The sequence below is a fragment of the Phasianus colchicus genome, chromosome 5, assembly GCF_987193195.1.
Source record: "Phasianus colchicus chromosome 5, bPhaCol1.hap1.1, whole genome shotgun sequence".
Taxonomy (NCBI): domain Eukaryota; kingdom Metazoa; phylum Chordata; class Aves; order Galliformes; family Phasianidae; genus Phasianus; species Phasianus colchicus.
Genome location: NC_143440.1, coordinates 47,847,291 through 47,860,613, shown reverse-complemented (window position 1 = coordinate 47,860,613; position 13,323 = coordinate 47,847,291). Strand labels below are relative to the sequence as shown.

Sequence of the window (13,323 nt, the reverse complement as noted above, 5' to 3'; positions counted from 1 at the left end):
GTAAGGAAAGAAAAAAAAATATATTGCTCCTGCATCTGGAAAGATAGATTCATTTTCAAGTCCTTTATCAACCTCCTTTTTCTACTGAAGGATATGAGATGCTGCAGTTATCCCAATTTGGGAAGCTTTTTATGTACTCTGACTGTGAGCAAGCTACTGAAGTGATTGACTTTCTGTTCAATACTGCTTTTATGTCCCTCTCTATAATAGTGCTGAAATACTTTATGTGGCCTGAAAACCAAACACAGGACAGAAAGATACTGGATCCCTAAGTCTCATCAAAACAAAACAAACACCTCATATACTGGATACAGATTACACTTTAAAAGGATAAATAAGCAATTCAAGTCATTTTGTCCACGTTCAATTTCAAGCACAGAACAGTTAATCCTGAAGTAATTTTCAAAATCTGACATTTTTGCAAGACATACTTTGATGCTAATTAAAAAATAAGAATGAAGAAAATCAAATTGATATCCACTAGAAATCAACAAGATATATTCACACAAATGTTGTTTCAATAGTCAACATTTTTTAAATTCTTGTCTTCTGATTTTCAATGATTATAGGCACAATTATTAATATCCATAATAAAAGAGCTTTGTTAAAACATCATCTAAAAATTCATCTGTGAAGAATACTGTGCATCTCTATCAAATATGAAGGAACAATGTTCACACTCAAAGGATTTCTCTTCTGAAAACAGGACTGGTTTGTCTATCAAGATCTCATAACCACTATTCATTTCTTCCTAGTTAATAAAAAGCAGTACTTTAAGTATCTTAACTGACCTCATAAATTAAGGGAATCTGTTTAAGAAAGCTGCATTTAAAACTAGAGAAAACTACCTTCAAAACAAATGTCAGTAAGTTTAGCAAAAGGAGTATGTTCATATAGCCCACAGAGAATCTTTAATAGTTCCAAAAACCTGGTCATTTAAAAACAATGCAGCAAAGTCTTAAGTATTTATTTTTAAAAGAATGCACAAGCGTTTATCATTGAGAAGAAGGTTTTATATCCTTACCCACACCCTTGTGTGCATCTATACTGGTATACTCAATAGTTCCATCATGACATCTTTTAGGATCTTCCTTATATGCTTTATGAACTCCTTCAGGACAGTATCGGTAGGCAAGCCCATAATCCACTAAATACACCTTGTAATTTCCACAAAGAATTCCAAGGTTAAAGAATTATAAATACAAAAATATGCAAATAATAAAATTCCAACTACTCTCAGTTCTTAAAAAGACTTAAAAATTATCTCTTTTTTCATTTAAGCGATCCTCATTTTATTGAGATCGCTACATATGATTTTAAACAATGTCAAGTTATTTTTTCCTATTGCAGTTTGATCTAAAGAGCATTTCCTGCCAATGAAAAGTACAGCAAAACAGTCAGTTATAACCAACAAGTTTCATTTCATTTCAAACAAACAAAAAAACTCTACCAAATCTCAGTGTTCAGAGTTATTCTGTCTCTCACTTACTGTCCTACCTCCTTTTCAGTCAGTTGTCCCTATTTAAACAATACTGACTGCTATATATCTCTCACATTATCCCCACTGACATCAGTGACTTTAGGAGAACTGATATCGTTTTATTTATTACCCGAGTTAAAATTTGGGCAAGAAGATACAACTCTGAAATTCTAATACACATTTTTTGAATAGCGAAGAAAGTTACAAACGCAGGAAAATGAGACTTCTGTAAATCAAGTGGAACAATCAAGACTTTAAAGACCAATTTTTCCAACTAACAGAACACTTATCTGATGGATTTCTTGAACAAAGGAACAAAGTAACAATGCAGACAGGCAAACATAATTTACTGGTGTGCTATATAATTTTAAGCTTCCACCTGCAAATACCTATTTGAGAGTCATTTTTTTTTTTAATCTTGAGAGCTTCTCTAGATTATTATTTAGGGCAAATAGTCAATTTGATAACTGTCCAGCAAACTGCATTAAAAAATCGTAGAATATTAACTAGATATAAATGTCAAGCAGAAATAATGTTACTACATACATTCTTAAAAATGAGCTTCTGCTAGATTTCACCAGTTCAAAGCACTTCCATGTGTTGTCAAACAGAAGGTTTAAAACATGAGGAATAAAATGCATCAGAAATACCTGATTAGGGTTCTTGCAACTCTGAAGAAGGTTTGAGGCCTTGATGTCTCCATGCACATATTCATGCTCATGGATGTATTCCAGGATATCAAGCTAACAAAACAAAACAGAAATGTAAATGCAGTACCCAGCTCCACCCAGCAGAGGACCTATACTCAGCACAAAAATGGGATTTAACTGAACGAGCTACACAAGGAAGCTAGATTGTTAAAAACAAATTTTAAAACTTACTATTCTCAAGCCTAATTGAAGTACAGTTTTATGAGCAAATCGCTTTGCATTCTCTTCATACACCTTCTGAAGATCTCTTCCAAAACGATCCATTATCATAAACCGATAGCTAAGTGCAAGGGAAAAAAACAGCGAAGTTAATGAGTTGTTCTTTGTAAAGTATTTTATCTATGTGTTAATTGTATAAATGACTGAATGAAAACACCTCAGAAGATAAGCTGCAGGTTCCAAGAAAGCACATTTATAGGAAATACATCTTTTTATTTCTTTTATACAGTGATATATCAACTAGTAGCTTTTCTGCATGAGCTAGTCATGTCTGCCCATTTAAAAGAACAGTGCCTGTTATGCCCGGCTGGTTACACGATACCATGCTCAGACAGGAAAATATTGCAGTTCACCATAGGTAAAACCAAGCACCAAGTACTTACAGAAATAAATTTTTTTTGCTTCTAAATGACCAAGTGATTTAATATTGTTACTTTAAAGAGTTAGTTCCTTGAAATCTATTAAAACCTTTCTTTTGGCCTACTACAAAAAATAAGTCTCACTTGCCAACAATGTCCTGACATTCCTCACTATAGTCAAAGTGGTTAATGTAAGAGCTCACAGTAACTACACAAAAGAGCTTTGCATACTCAACTGTGAATATAATCAAAAAATTTGCTAAAAAGAGACATTATTATATTTATTTTTGTCTTTCAAAATTCATGTAATTTTTACATAAGATAAAGCCTAACATACCGCCAGAGAACTAGTAAAACTTTGTGGCATAGCAATAAAAGTAAAGTCCACTAGGAAGCCAGGTTTTATAAAGAGGTAGATCATTCAATACCAAATAATACATACTCATTGTGACAAAGAATGCTAAAAATTTTAGTCATAATAATCATGGATATACAAAGTAAAATTTTAATTTAATTCACATACGAACGGCTTCTAATTCACATACACATATACGTAGCCTTACTGTTTCCAGCAATATTTGAGACAAATGAAAACTAAGATACACTTTATACTGTTTCTTATTCATTTGTGTATCTAGTCATCTATTCCTTATACATATCCTGTTATGAATTTTTATTTTAGAAGTGAACAATACTAACGTAAATGAAAAACACATCTTTAATCAAATTAGGTTAAAACAGATGGTGGGTGTTGATAAAATAAATCCTCGTATATGCCAACAAAAGATATAGTCACCTGTTTCCACTTTTTTCATGCAAGCCAGAACCCCAATATCTTGGTACACCTAAATATTTCAGTTTATGGGACTTAGTCCACTTCTGAACTGAAAATACAAATAAAAGTAAGTTCATGAATTTGCATCAGGAGAGTTTACACAGAAGGAGGGTACTCGTCACTTACAGTTTCTGTATACATGTGAGCTGCTTATTTTATGGAAACTACTATGCCAGTCGTACTGGAAAATTAACGATGCATCATTTACAGGGACAGAGATACAACTAAGGTTTAAGTTTAGACAATGCCATTGATACCATTATAATGAATGTATTACCAGACCCTCTAGTTTTACTATACGCGTTTACTATATGCCTGGAGATTGTATGCCTATATGTTTTTAATCATTTAAAAATAATTTTGAAAATTATCTAAAAAGATTGTTTTAAAGATCAACATTACTCCTGTACACTCCATTTTCCTAAATGCTTGTTGTTCATTAAAAACATTTTAATAGACTGCTTACTTTCATCTGGCTTAGCAGCTCGCATGTAGAACTTTAACTCAGTAAAAAGAGGTCCATTCTGGCTGGGTTCCTTTAAGACAATTTAAAATTAGTTAAAAACTGCTGTAATTATTAGGCATTAGCACTAAGAGCTAAAAAAAAAAAAAAAAAAAAAAGTACCTTCACCCACTAAAAGCATAAAAATAATGAATTCAATAGAATGATTTTTTTTAATAAAGTAACATTGGCTCTAGAAAGTTACTTTTATTACAAGTTGCTTAACAGTAAAGGTATCAAAAAATTATTTCCCATAACAAAGGAAGAATAAAAAAATAACAAGTGAAACATATAGAAATATTACCAGTAATTGGCACTAACAGTTAAGGAAAAAACATTAAGCAACATATTTGAGGTTTCCCAAATTAAAGTCGGATTGCCACACCTGCAATAGTCATTAGTGAGCTTAAATAACATCTGAAATGACTGGAAAGAAAAACCTCAACAAAAGTTAAATTCTTGCTGAACATGAGGTATTTTGTGCCTTTCATATCTTAGCTGATCAAGGTAAAAGTTAGATAAGATTTCATGAGTTCTCTCTAACTGAAGATCTACACTTATTCTGACTTTAGCTTAAATGCAAGGTAGACACTTATGCAATGAATTTGAGTTTAATCTTCCCTGGATAGTCTACAGTAGCTAAATATTACATGTGAAGTGCAAGAGCAAAAATGGTCTGAAAACACCAAAGCTTTGAAATACTGCAAGAATTGCAGGTATGTAAGCACTTTAACTGTACATTTTCATAAGTTAGTGAAGAAAAAGAAGAAAAATGACTTCAACTCTTGCACTTAAGTGACAGATTCTGAGACAAGCTTCAGCAACTTTTGTTAGTCCGGTTACTCCTATGTCCAAATTCATTCCTTCACAGTGAAAACATCCATTTTGAAATATCAAACATTAAAAAAACCCACCCAAAATATGTGACTACCAGCAGTGACAACCAGAAAGTCTACAATCACGACAAACAAGTTTTTCAAGATATATAACATTGATCTCAAATGGTTAAGAGTCTAATTTTTAAATGCAGATGCAGCAATCCAGAAAAGTGTTAAACATCAGACTGCACCACAGTGACTAAAGGTTTACTGCTGTCTAACATTTAGAAAGTAATGTAAAGAGATCAAACACACTGATGAACAAGGCCTGTAACGTGCATCTGATTTATTGGTCTACAGGTAGAGTAAGAAAACCAGTCACAGTGAGACAAAATATCAAGCTTAGACACGAGTCCTAGACCTGGACATGGTTCAAAAGCCTATCTTCACCTCACTTTCTGCAGCAGCATTGCCCTGACAAACAGTGGAACCAAGACAACCATCTTCTGGCCCCTTCTTGTGCAACCAAGCTTTAGACCTGAGCCATGAACCAGAAAAAAAGCAGTACAACCTATTGATGTATACACAGAAACTTTGGAGCATGCATAACTGCTTCCACTTACTTATCTACTATGGATAAATATAAAGTAGTTTATATATCATGGAGAAGGGTTTAATATTTGAATTCTTTTATTGTGGTTATATTGGATGAATGTTACCTGACCTATTCACTTGCTTCCACATAGCATATTCCATTAATACTCTAAATGAGAACATAAAGTCCACATATGTTTTTGATTTGATTTACTTATGTCTGAACAATGCTACTGTTACTAAAATTTATTGAAAAACTGTAGGTGTTAACAATTCTTAAAATAGTTATATTTAAATAAATCATGAAATCTCATGTTTGCTGAAAAAAAATTCCCTAGTCAGAGTAAATGCTGAAAATAAGGAATCTTGTCATACTTGAGAAAATTACTTAATCATAAAACAGACATCTACGTTGACTAACTATTATGCTGTTTCCTATAACATCATTAGTTCTATATAAAGAGAAACAAATGTGTATTAAAAAGGCTCACATGATTATATCCACTGTCTGCCATACTATTTATCTTACAACACACTAAGATCAGAAAGACTTCAAACACAAATTTCTACAACTTATGCCCACAGTCACTCTAAACATACAACTTGCAGAACTGAAATTAAGCTCTAATTAGAAAAGATATAATGGAAGATATTACAGAGAACAAGTCAAAACTCAAATTTCTTCAGGTAGTATTTTAAGAATTCCAATCTCTGTAAGTCAGCAATTTAATTGAGTGTTATTAAACTCTGCATCCACTCCTGAACAATGACATCTGAAAGGTCCACATGTTTAAAAAGCATTTCTTTTTAAATAAAAGCTATAATTCATTTTGTACTGCTCAGACATCAATACTATGAGGATATGTCAAAGACTAAGCCAATTTCCATCCAGCTTTAATAGCTTAATTTGAAGAACATTATTACAGAAGCACATATTTTGTTAAACACTAATAATTGTTCAAAGCTGTTAACCACTCTGCTTCGGATCAACTAGGAATCACCCAGGCATTAGAAAATAGACCCTTATCCATAGTCATGTTATACTACACTGTAGAGGCATAATATGATATGGGTCATTTGTGAGGGCAGCACAAAACTGGGCTACTCTTTATTGCCATCAACACAAAATTATAAAACACAAATTAAAAATGAGTGGTCAACAGGGAGATTCGAAATGGGGGTATTTACAAAGGGGCCGCAATAAAGCGAATCTAGTATAAAATCAAACCAAAAGTTTTCATAACTCTTCTTGTTATCAGAGGCCAAAGTAGAAGGAAGAAAAGCAGATGAACCTTGGGGAAAGGAGGTTTCAGAAATGATGCACAATGTAAAATAACATATTTCCGATGATTTTACAAGCAAGTCAAACTGGTTCTCTATTTCATCACGTTGAAACTCAGCATGAGCCTGGTGCTTGGAGCCACTGCCCCTCAGATGCAAACCATTGATGATAACTTGAGTGTCTACTCCTTGGACTGGAATAAGGCAGAATGGATGCTCCTTGCTTTGACAGTGCAGGCTGAACATGTAGAAGCCAGGACACCACCATACAACAGCCTGAGAGCTTCCAGTGCCTAATCATCCTTTTGGGAACCACCTTTCCCTAAGCAACACCAAGCCCTGCCCTGATGCAGCTCCATGTCGCTGTCACACAGAGCAGAGCTCAGTGCTGCCTCTCTGCTCCCTGTGAGGAGCTGTAGGCCACCATGAGGCCTCCCCTCAGCTCCTCTGCTCTAGGCTGAACACAGCAAAGGTCCTCGGCTGCTCCTCATACATCCTCTAGACCTTTCACCATATTTGTAGCCCTCCTTGGGACTCTGAATGCACTGTAGTTCGACATTTGCACTGTGTGCAGCGCTTTTCTTTTTTTCTTTAAATAAGAGGCAACATTTCAGGAAGAGTCACCACCAACAGTGTCTTGGGGTGCCAAGTACCCTACAATTTCTCTGTAGACAACTTATATGAATATCAAGATTAAAGGCAAATAATAATTAAAATGTAATTACTTTTATTTAGCCTCATATTTTAATTCTTGGGGAAAAAGTTAGGAATATTAATACCTTTGCACAAGTGGCAAGCTATCACAGTAAAGCATTTCAGATGAAAATGCCACACTTCTGAACTGTGCTGAAAAACAAACTTTTCACAGAGAAGTTCTTGTAGAGTCTTCTGATACCTACTTTCATCGCAGGGCCAAAATCTACCAAGGCAGTAGATCCAGACCATTCATTATGACCATTCTCACATTCCTTTTTTCTTTTTTACTTTTTACATTGATTTTACAATGTAAAAGAATCAGGATATATACAAAATAATCCAGCAAAACTCAAAGAAAAACATAATTTTCACATTTACCTTAGGAATACAGCATGATAATTAAATCAAGTTAAACAAATCTTTTGTTAGCATAATATTAAAAAAAAAAAGAATATTTTATCTAATAAAAAGGACCTGCTGATTTACTTCAGAGAGCTAAAATATGAGCTACCAGCCAACATTGCTGTTTCCTCTATCTAATTGCTAGGTTAAAAAAATTATGCCTCCATACATTTTAATTCACTAGAAAATAGAATACGTATGTGTTTTATCATAAGATGTTTAAACAACTTTATATCTGTGGGGACACTGGGAATCAACGTTTTGCTGTTTCCACTCCCAAGCCATCTGTCAGCTTACCAACATCCAGTGAGCAACAGTTCACACAGACTCATTGATGAATCACAGAAATTGTCCAAAAGCTATCTAGATTTTTTTTTTTGGGGGGGGGGGTATTTACAACAAGCAGCAAACAAAACAGAATCTGACTCATTTCATGAACTCTTAAACTCTGTTAATGTTCCACTGTTCAGCTCCTATACACAAGAATTCCGTATCTCAGAATTCCTCTATCACCACAGATCTGAGTTAGACTTAATCAAAGCATATTTCAACAACACACTGTGAAATTGTATTATTTTTAGTGAGAAGATGTTTCAGAATAACATGTAATTTAAAACATTTTCAATTTATGAAGTAAAGATTGAAATGCTCTCTTACCACTTTCACAACATAAGGTGCATCACTGCCAACCAACTTTGAAGAATTAACATCAGCTGTTAAAAAGAAAGGGTTTATTAGTAATATGAGAGGAAGCTGTCACAAAACATGTTCTTATTTGCTATGCAGGAAGAAATAACTGAGCAATTATGTACTGACATAAGCATGTATCAGTACTTAGACTTTGTCAAGAGACTACTTTGTATGGACATAGTCCATACGCCCATACTCCCTTCTATTTGAGAAAAAGCAGTTTATTAAATAAAGGCTTTCTTCATCTATTATTTAAAAACTTTTACGCAGTCAGTAGTACTTCCTTCATTTTCTAGGATTGTGATGAGCACAGAGTAGAGGGCATAAAGATTAAAAAAAATTCTTTCTACTTTTTTGTCATGTTTCCTATCCAAAAGTGACTGTCTGTGGGCACAAAGCTCTTGACAGCTGTCACAAAAGGAGAAAGAATCACAGAATGGCCCGGGTTGGAAGGGACCTCAAGGATCATGAAATCTCCAACCCCCCTTCCACATGCACCAACCTCCCCATTTAATTCTAGACCAGGCTGCCCGGGGCCCCATCCAATCTGGCCTTGAACACCTCCAGGGACGGGGCATCCACAACCTCTCCGGGCAGCCTGTTCCAGCACCTCACCACTCCTCTGTAAAGAACTTCCCCCTAACATCCAACCTAAATTTTCCCTCCTTCAACTTAAAACCATTTCCCCTTGTCCTGCTGTTATCTACCCTTTCAAAGAATTGGCTCCCCTGCTGTTTGTAGGCTCCCTTTAGGTACTGAAAGGCTGCAATGAGGTCACCCCGCAGCCTTCTTTTCTCCAGGCTGAACAAGCCCAGCTCCCTCAGCCTGTCTTTGTAGGGGAGGTGTTCCAGCCTTCTGATCATCTTCATGGCCCTCCCCTGGACCCTCTCTAACAGCTCTCTGTCTTTCTTGTACTGGGGCCTCCAGACCTGGACAGTACTCCAGATGGGGCCTCACGAGAGCAGAACAGAGAGGGACAATCACCTCCCTGTCCCTGCTGGTCACCCCTCATCTGATGGAAGCCAGCATACCATTTGCTTTCCGAGCTGCAAGAGCACACTGCTGGTTCACGTTAAGTTTTTCATCCATTAAAGAAGTATAAAAGATATTAAGTTAAGCAAGTACCAAACACAGAAGGAATCAAAAGCACAGTTTTGTGCAAGTCATAGTTAAGCTAATACTGGGCAGGCTTTGGCTTGAACAGTGCAGGCATTCTTAATACAAGGAATTACATAACTTGAGTGAGCTGTAACTCCAGTCTCTGTAAATTTAGTAGCTCAATGAGCAGGGCTAAGTAAGTAGAAGGTTTCTTCAACCAAAAAAAAAAAAAAAAAAAAAAACCCAACCACCTACTAGTCTTGTTTTATCTCTTAATCCACTTAAACTACATTCTGTTCAACCAGACGCTAAGAAAAGTAATAATGTACCTTGTTTTAAATTAGTATGAATTGAGTGCAATCTTATCATAAAGAGGAAAGATATTTAGGAGAAAGATTGTTAACTGGATCTTTAAGTTCTTTACAGAACGAGTGGTGAGGTGCTGGAACAGGCTGCCCAGGGAGGCTGTGGATGCCCCGTCCCTGGAGGTGTTCAAGGCCAGTTTGGATGAGGCCCTGGGCAGCCTGGTTTAGTATTAAATGGGGAGGTTGGTGGCCCTGCATGTGGAAGGGGGGTTGGAGATTCATGATCCTTGAGGTCCCTTCCAACCCGGGCCATTCTGCAAGTCTATGGATCACCTTACATTCTATCCCTTCACAATTGTTCAGAAAATGACTAAGAGCAAAATAAGGTTTTTTGATTCCCGAGTTATCCTTGAGAATTCTACTCATTTGTTCAAAACACAGATACACTAATTATGGAACACTCTCATCAAAAGTTTACACTGAATTCAATAAACAACATTGTAAAACAGTGTTCTGATGCTTTAAACAGTAAGGTCCAACACTACAATCTGTTCTGAACATTGAGTACATGACAAAGTATATGACTCGCATCAGAAGTTTACAAGGGAGTGAAGAAGTCAGTATCAACACAGAAGTCAAAAACGGCCAAATTGCTATCAGTAACCTCCACAGAATGTGCTTCAGAGGTTTCAGTTCACGAGATAAGTACACTCACATAAGTATCCCTTCTTCTAGCCTGACCAAAACTTTACTTAAAACAAATATTCAACTATCTTTTCATAGCTAAAAAAAAGAAAAAAAATATTTACCACTGGAATCTCTTAAAGCTCAGTGTTTACAATGACCATTTCCCCACTCCTGTCAGTTTTTTTCAAGAACATGAACTAAGTCATGGTTCTAGCCAAAAATGTAAGTTGAAGATACAATGGGTTTCTAACTTAAGTACAATTATTCATTGTTTTGGACAAGCATAAACATCTCACTTTAATACCAAAGATGAACAGACTTACCAAGGTATAGGCGTCCAAAGCCTCCTTGCCCTATAGGAGCACCTAATTTCCATTCTTTCCTTGATGTGTCTGTTAGAACCTCCCCCAGGGCAAACACTTCAGCAAGTTTCCTTTTTGCAGGGGCCTTTTTTCCAGCTGTCTTCTTAATATATGGCATCTTCACTGCAGAGGGGGAAGGGGAATGAAGGGAAAGAAAAATAAAGAAAAGCAAGGATTATGTGCTGACAAGAATTATTTTCATGTTATTTTGCGTGACAGTGCTTTATGCTTGCTTTCACTTCTGATAGCTTTCTACATAGATTGCTTAATTTGTTGCCACGAAGATACTTTAAAAGAAATACAATAAGTATTTTCATTTGCATGAATTCTAAACAAAAACAGCAAATTTCTCCAGGCTTCAGAAAAAAAAAAAAAATCTGAAAGCAAGAATATTCACATGAGAAAACTATTAGAAGACTTTGTATAATACACAGTAGAAAAATCTCAGAATCTGTTATACTAAATTAATCACAACTGATTGTAATTCTGAGCTTAGAAAAAAGAAAAACTAATGAAACAAAGCTCATCAGTTTTCCAGGAGTTTAATTTGCTTAGCAAAGAAATATCAGATAGTCCAAGCTTTCAGTAATAATAGGGACAGGTATTAACGTTTACACCACAACAAACAAACCAGTAATATCTACATTTCTCAGAAATTCCTTCTATCTGAAAGAAAATCTCAGAAAAAAAATCGAACTGTTAATTATCTTATTCTCCTACATAACTGCAAGCAACAGGAAGGTGTCTACTTATTCATAGGACAGTACTTCATAGATCACCAAAATGCTACACCCAACTACGTGTCTGGAGACTACAGATGTAAAATTAATGTTGTTGCAACTTTCCAACCTCAGGTTCCAGACGAGCAGCATTTCTAGAGGTAATGTAACAGCTCTTTGGAACCAACAAGGCAAAACAGACCTCACTATAAGTAAACGCATGTTTGGGCTCTTTCACAAAGCCAGCTTCTGAGTCAGTAAAAAAATGTGCTGAATGCATGGGTACACCAAGGTAAGGTATGCACAAGCTCTATTTACTTGAAAGTATTTTTTTTTTTTTTTTTTTTTTTTACAAAGACATGACTTTCCCACTACCTGATGAAGATGAAAGGTGTGCAAAGAATCCCAGTTATCTCACACAAGGTGTAGCTCTGACTGTTGGGATTTTCATTTTATTCTGCTTATGAAAGCAGGAAGGAATAATAATACACAATTCAGGAAACTTGTGGATAGAAAAGTCTGTGTAATTAATTTTCCTCATTAGTTTAGCTAATCAATACAACAACCCTAATCCAAATGCATTTCTCAACATCAGTTTTCTTCTTTTAGTTCTACTGGACTTTCTTCTTGTAGTCCTAAAGAACTTTTTTAGTTTTCCAAATAATAATTAAAAAAAAAATCACATAATCACACAACTGTAGCAGCTGTTCTGAAAGCATTCCACCCTCTAAAGGTCCTTTTCTCACTTATTAATACCTTTAGGGAAGGAAAATTTCTGAATAATGACCACCACCTAACATCCAAAGAGAACAGCCCAAGCCAAGTTCTCTCATGTTGAATACAAGATTAGCTCTCAAATTCCCTGAAATGCTGCTTAAGTCTGCAGATACTGCAGCCATTCAACATAGGAATAAAGTGAAAAGACAGGTGATTCTAGATGAAAGAAATGTATTGTTTTTTCAGAGTCCTTTTTAATCCGAGAATTTTCTCTGTCATAGAGCCACCCCTGAATACCTACATGGATGAAACGAGTAACTGCAACAAAGCAGTGTTATGAAACACCCACACCACAGGAAGAGACTGGTGTTTACTGATACCTACACTGCACTTGCTTCCTCATCATAGCATGTTTTAATCAGCATCACTTTCCCATATTTCAATTTATTTGAATACAGTAACATTTTTCCCCTATAGTCAAGAAACAACTTTGACATTCTACACTTAAAATTTAGGACTAACTTTGCTCACAATTTTACCCCTATCTTCTTGTCTCCTTTTTTTTTTTTCTTCTTCTATTTCCAATGGGATATATACCATACTGTCTTAGAGGAAGAATCTTCCTCCAGCTGTTCTACAGAAGAAAAATGAGACTTCCAAGCATCAAATGCACGTTCAGCTAAGACCAGGAAAATGGGAAAGTGATGCAGCCAAAGCACCAGAAGAAACAGAGGTAAGAATGGCAATGTATTAATACTGGCCTACAAGGCAAGCAGCTTCTCAGGACATCCAAATCAGGAAGGAAAAGACATTATCAAAAAGCACTGACTGAAGTTATTAAAAGAGGTA

The 13,323-nt window shown here is 35.5% G+C and overlaps 1 protein-coding gene across 9 annotated transcripts in view; it reads right to left on the bottom strand.

The window, feature by feature from the left end:
• The window catches only part of VRK1 (VRK serine/threonine kinase 1), a 34,171-nt gene that overhangs the window by 17,324 nt on the left and 3,524 nt on the right, over positions 1-13,323 (bottom strand). For all 9 annotated transcript variants that reach the window (XM_090141585.1, XM_031593022.2, XM_090141586.1 and 6 more), the window contains exons 2-8: positions 11,000-11,161; positions 8,554-8,609; positions 4,070-4,139; positions 3,565-3,652; positions 2,362-2,470; positions 2,131-2,223; positions 1,025-1,157 (exon numbers count right to left, since the gene is read on the bottom strand). In XM_090141585.1, coding sequence (XP_089997711.1) covers positions 1,025-1,157; positions 2,131-2,223; positions 2,362-2,470; positions 3,565-3,652; positions 4,070-4,139; positions 8,554-8,609; positions 11,000-11,156 — 706 coding nt within the window. In that variant the 5' untranslated portion in view covers positions 11,157-11,161. The remainder of the gene's footprint in view (positions 1-1,024; positions 1,158-2,130; positions 2,224-2,361; positions 2,471-3,564; positions 3,653-4,069; positions 4,140-8,553; positions 8,610-10,999; positions 11,162-13,323) is intronic.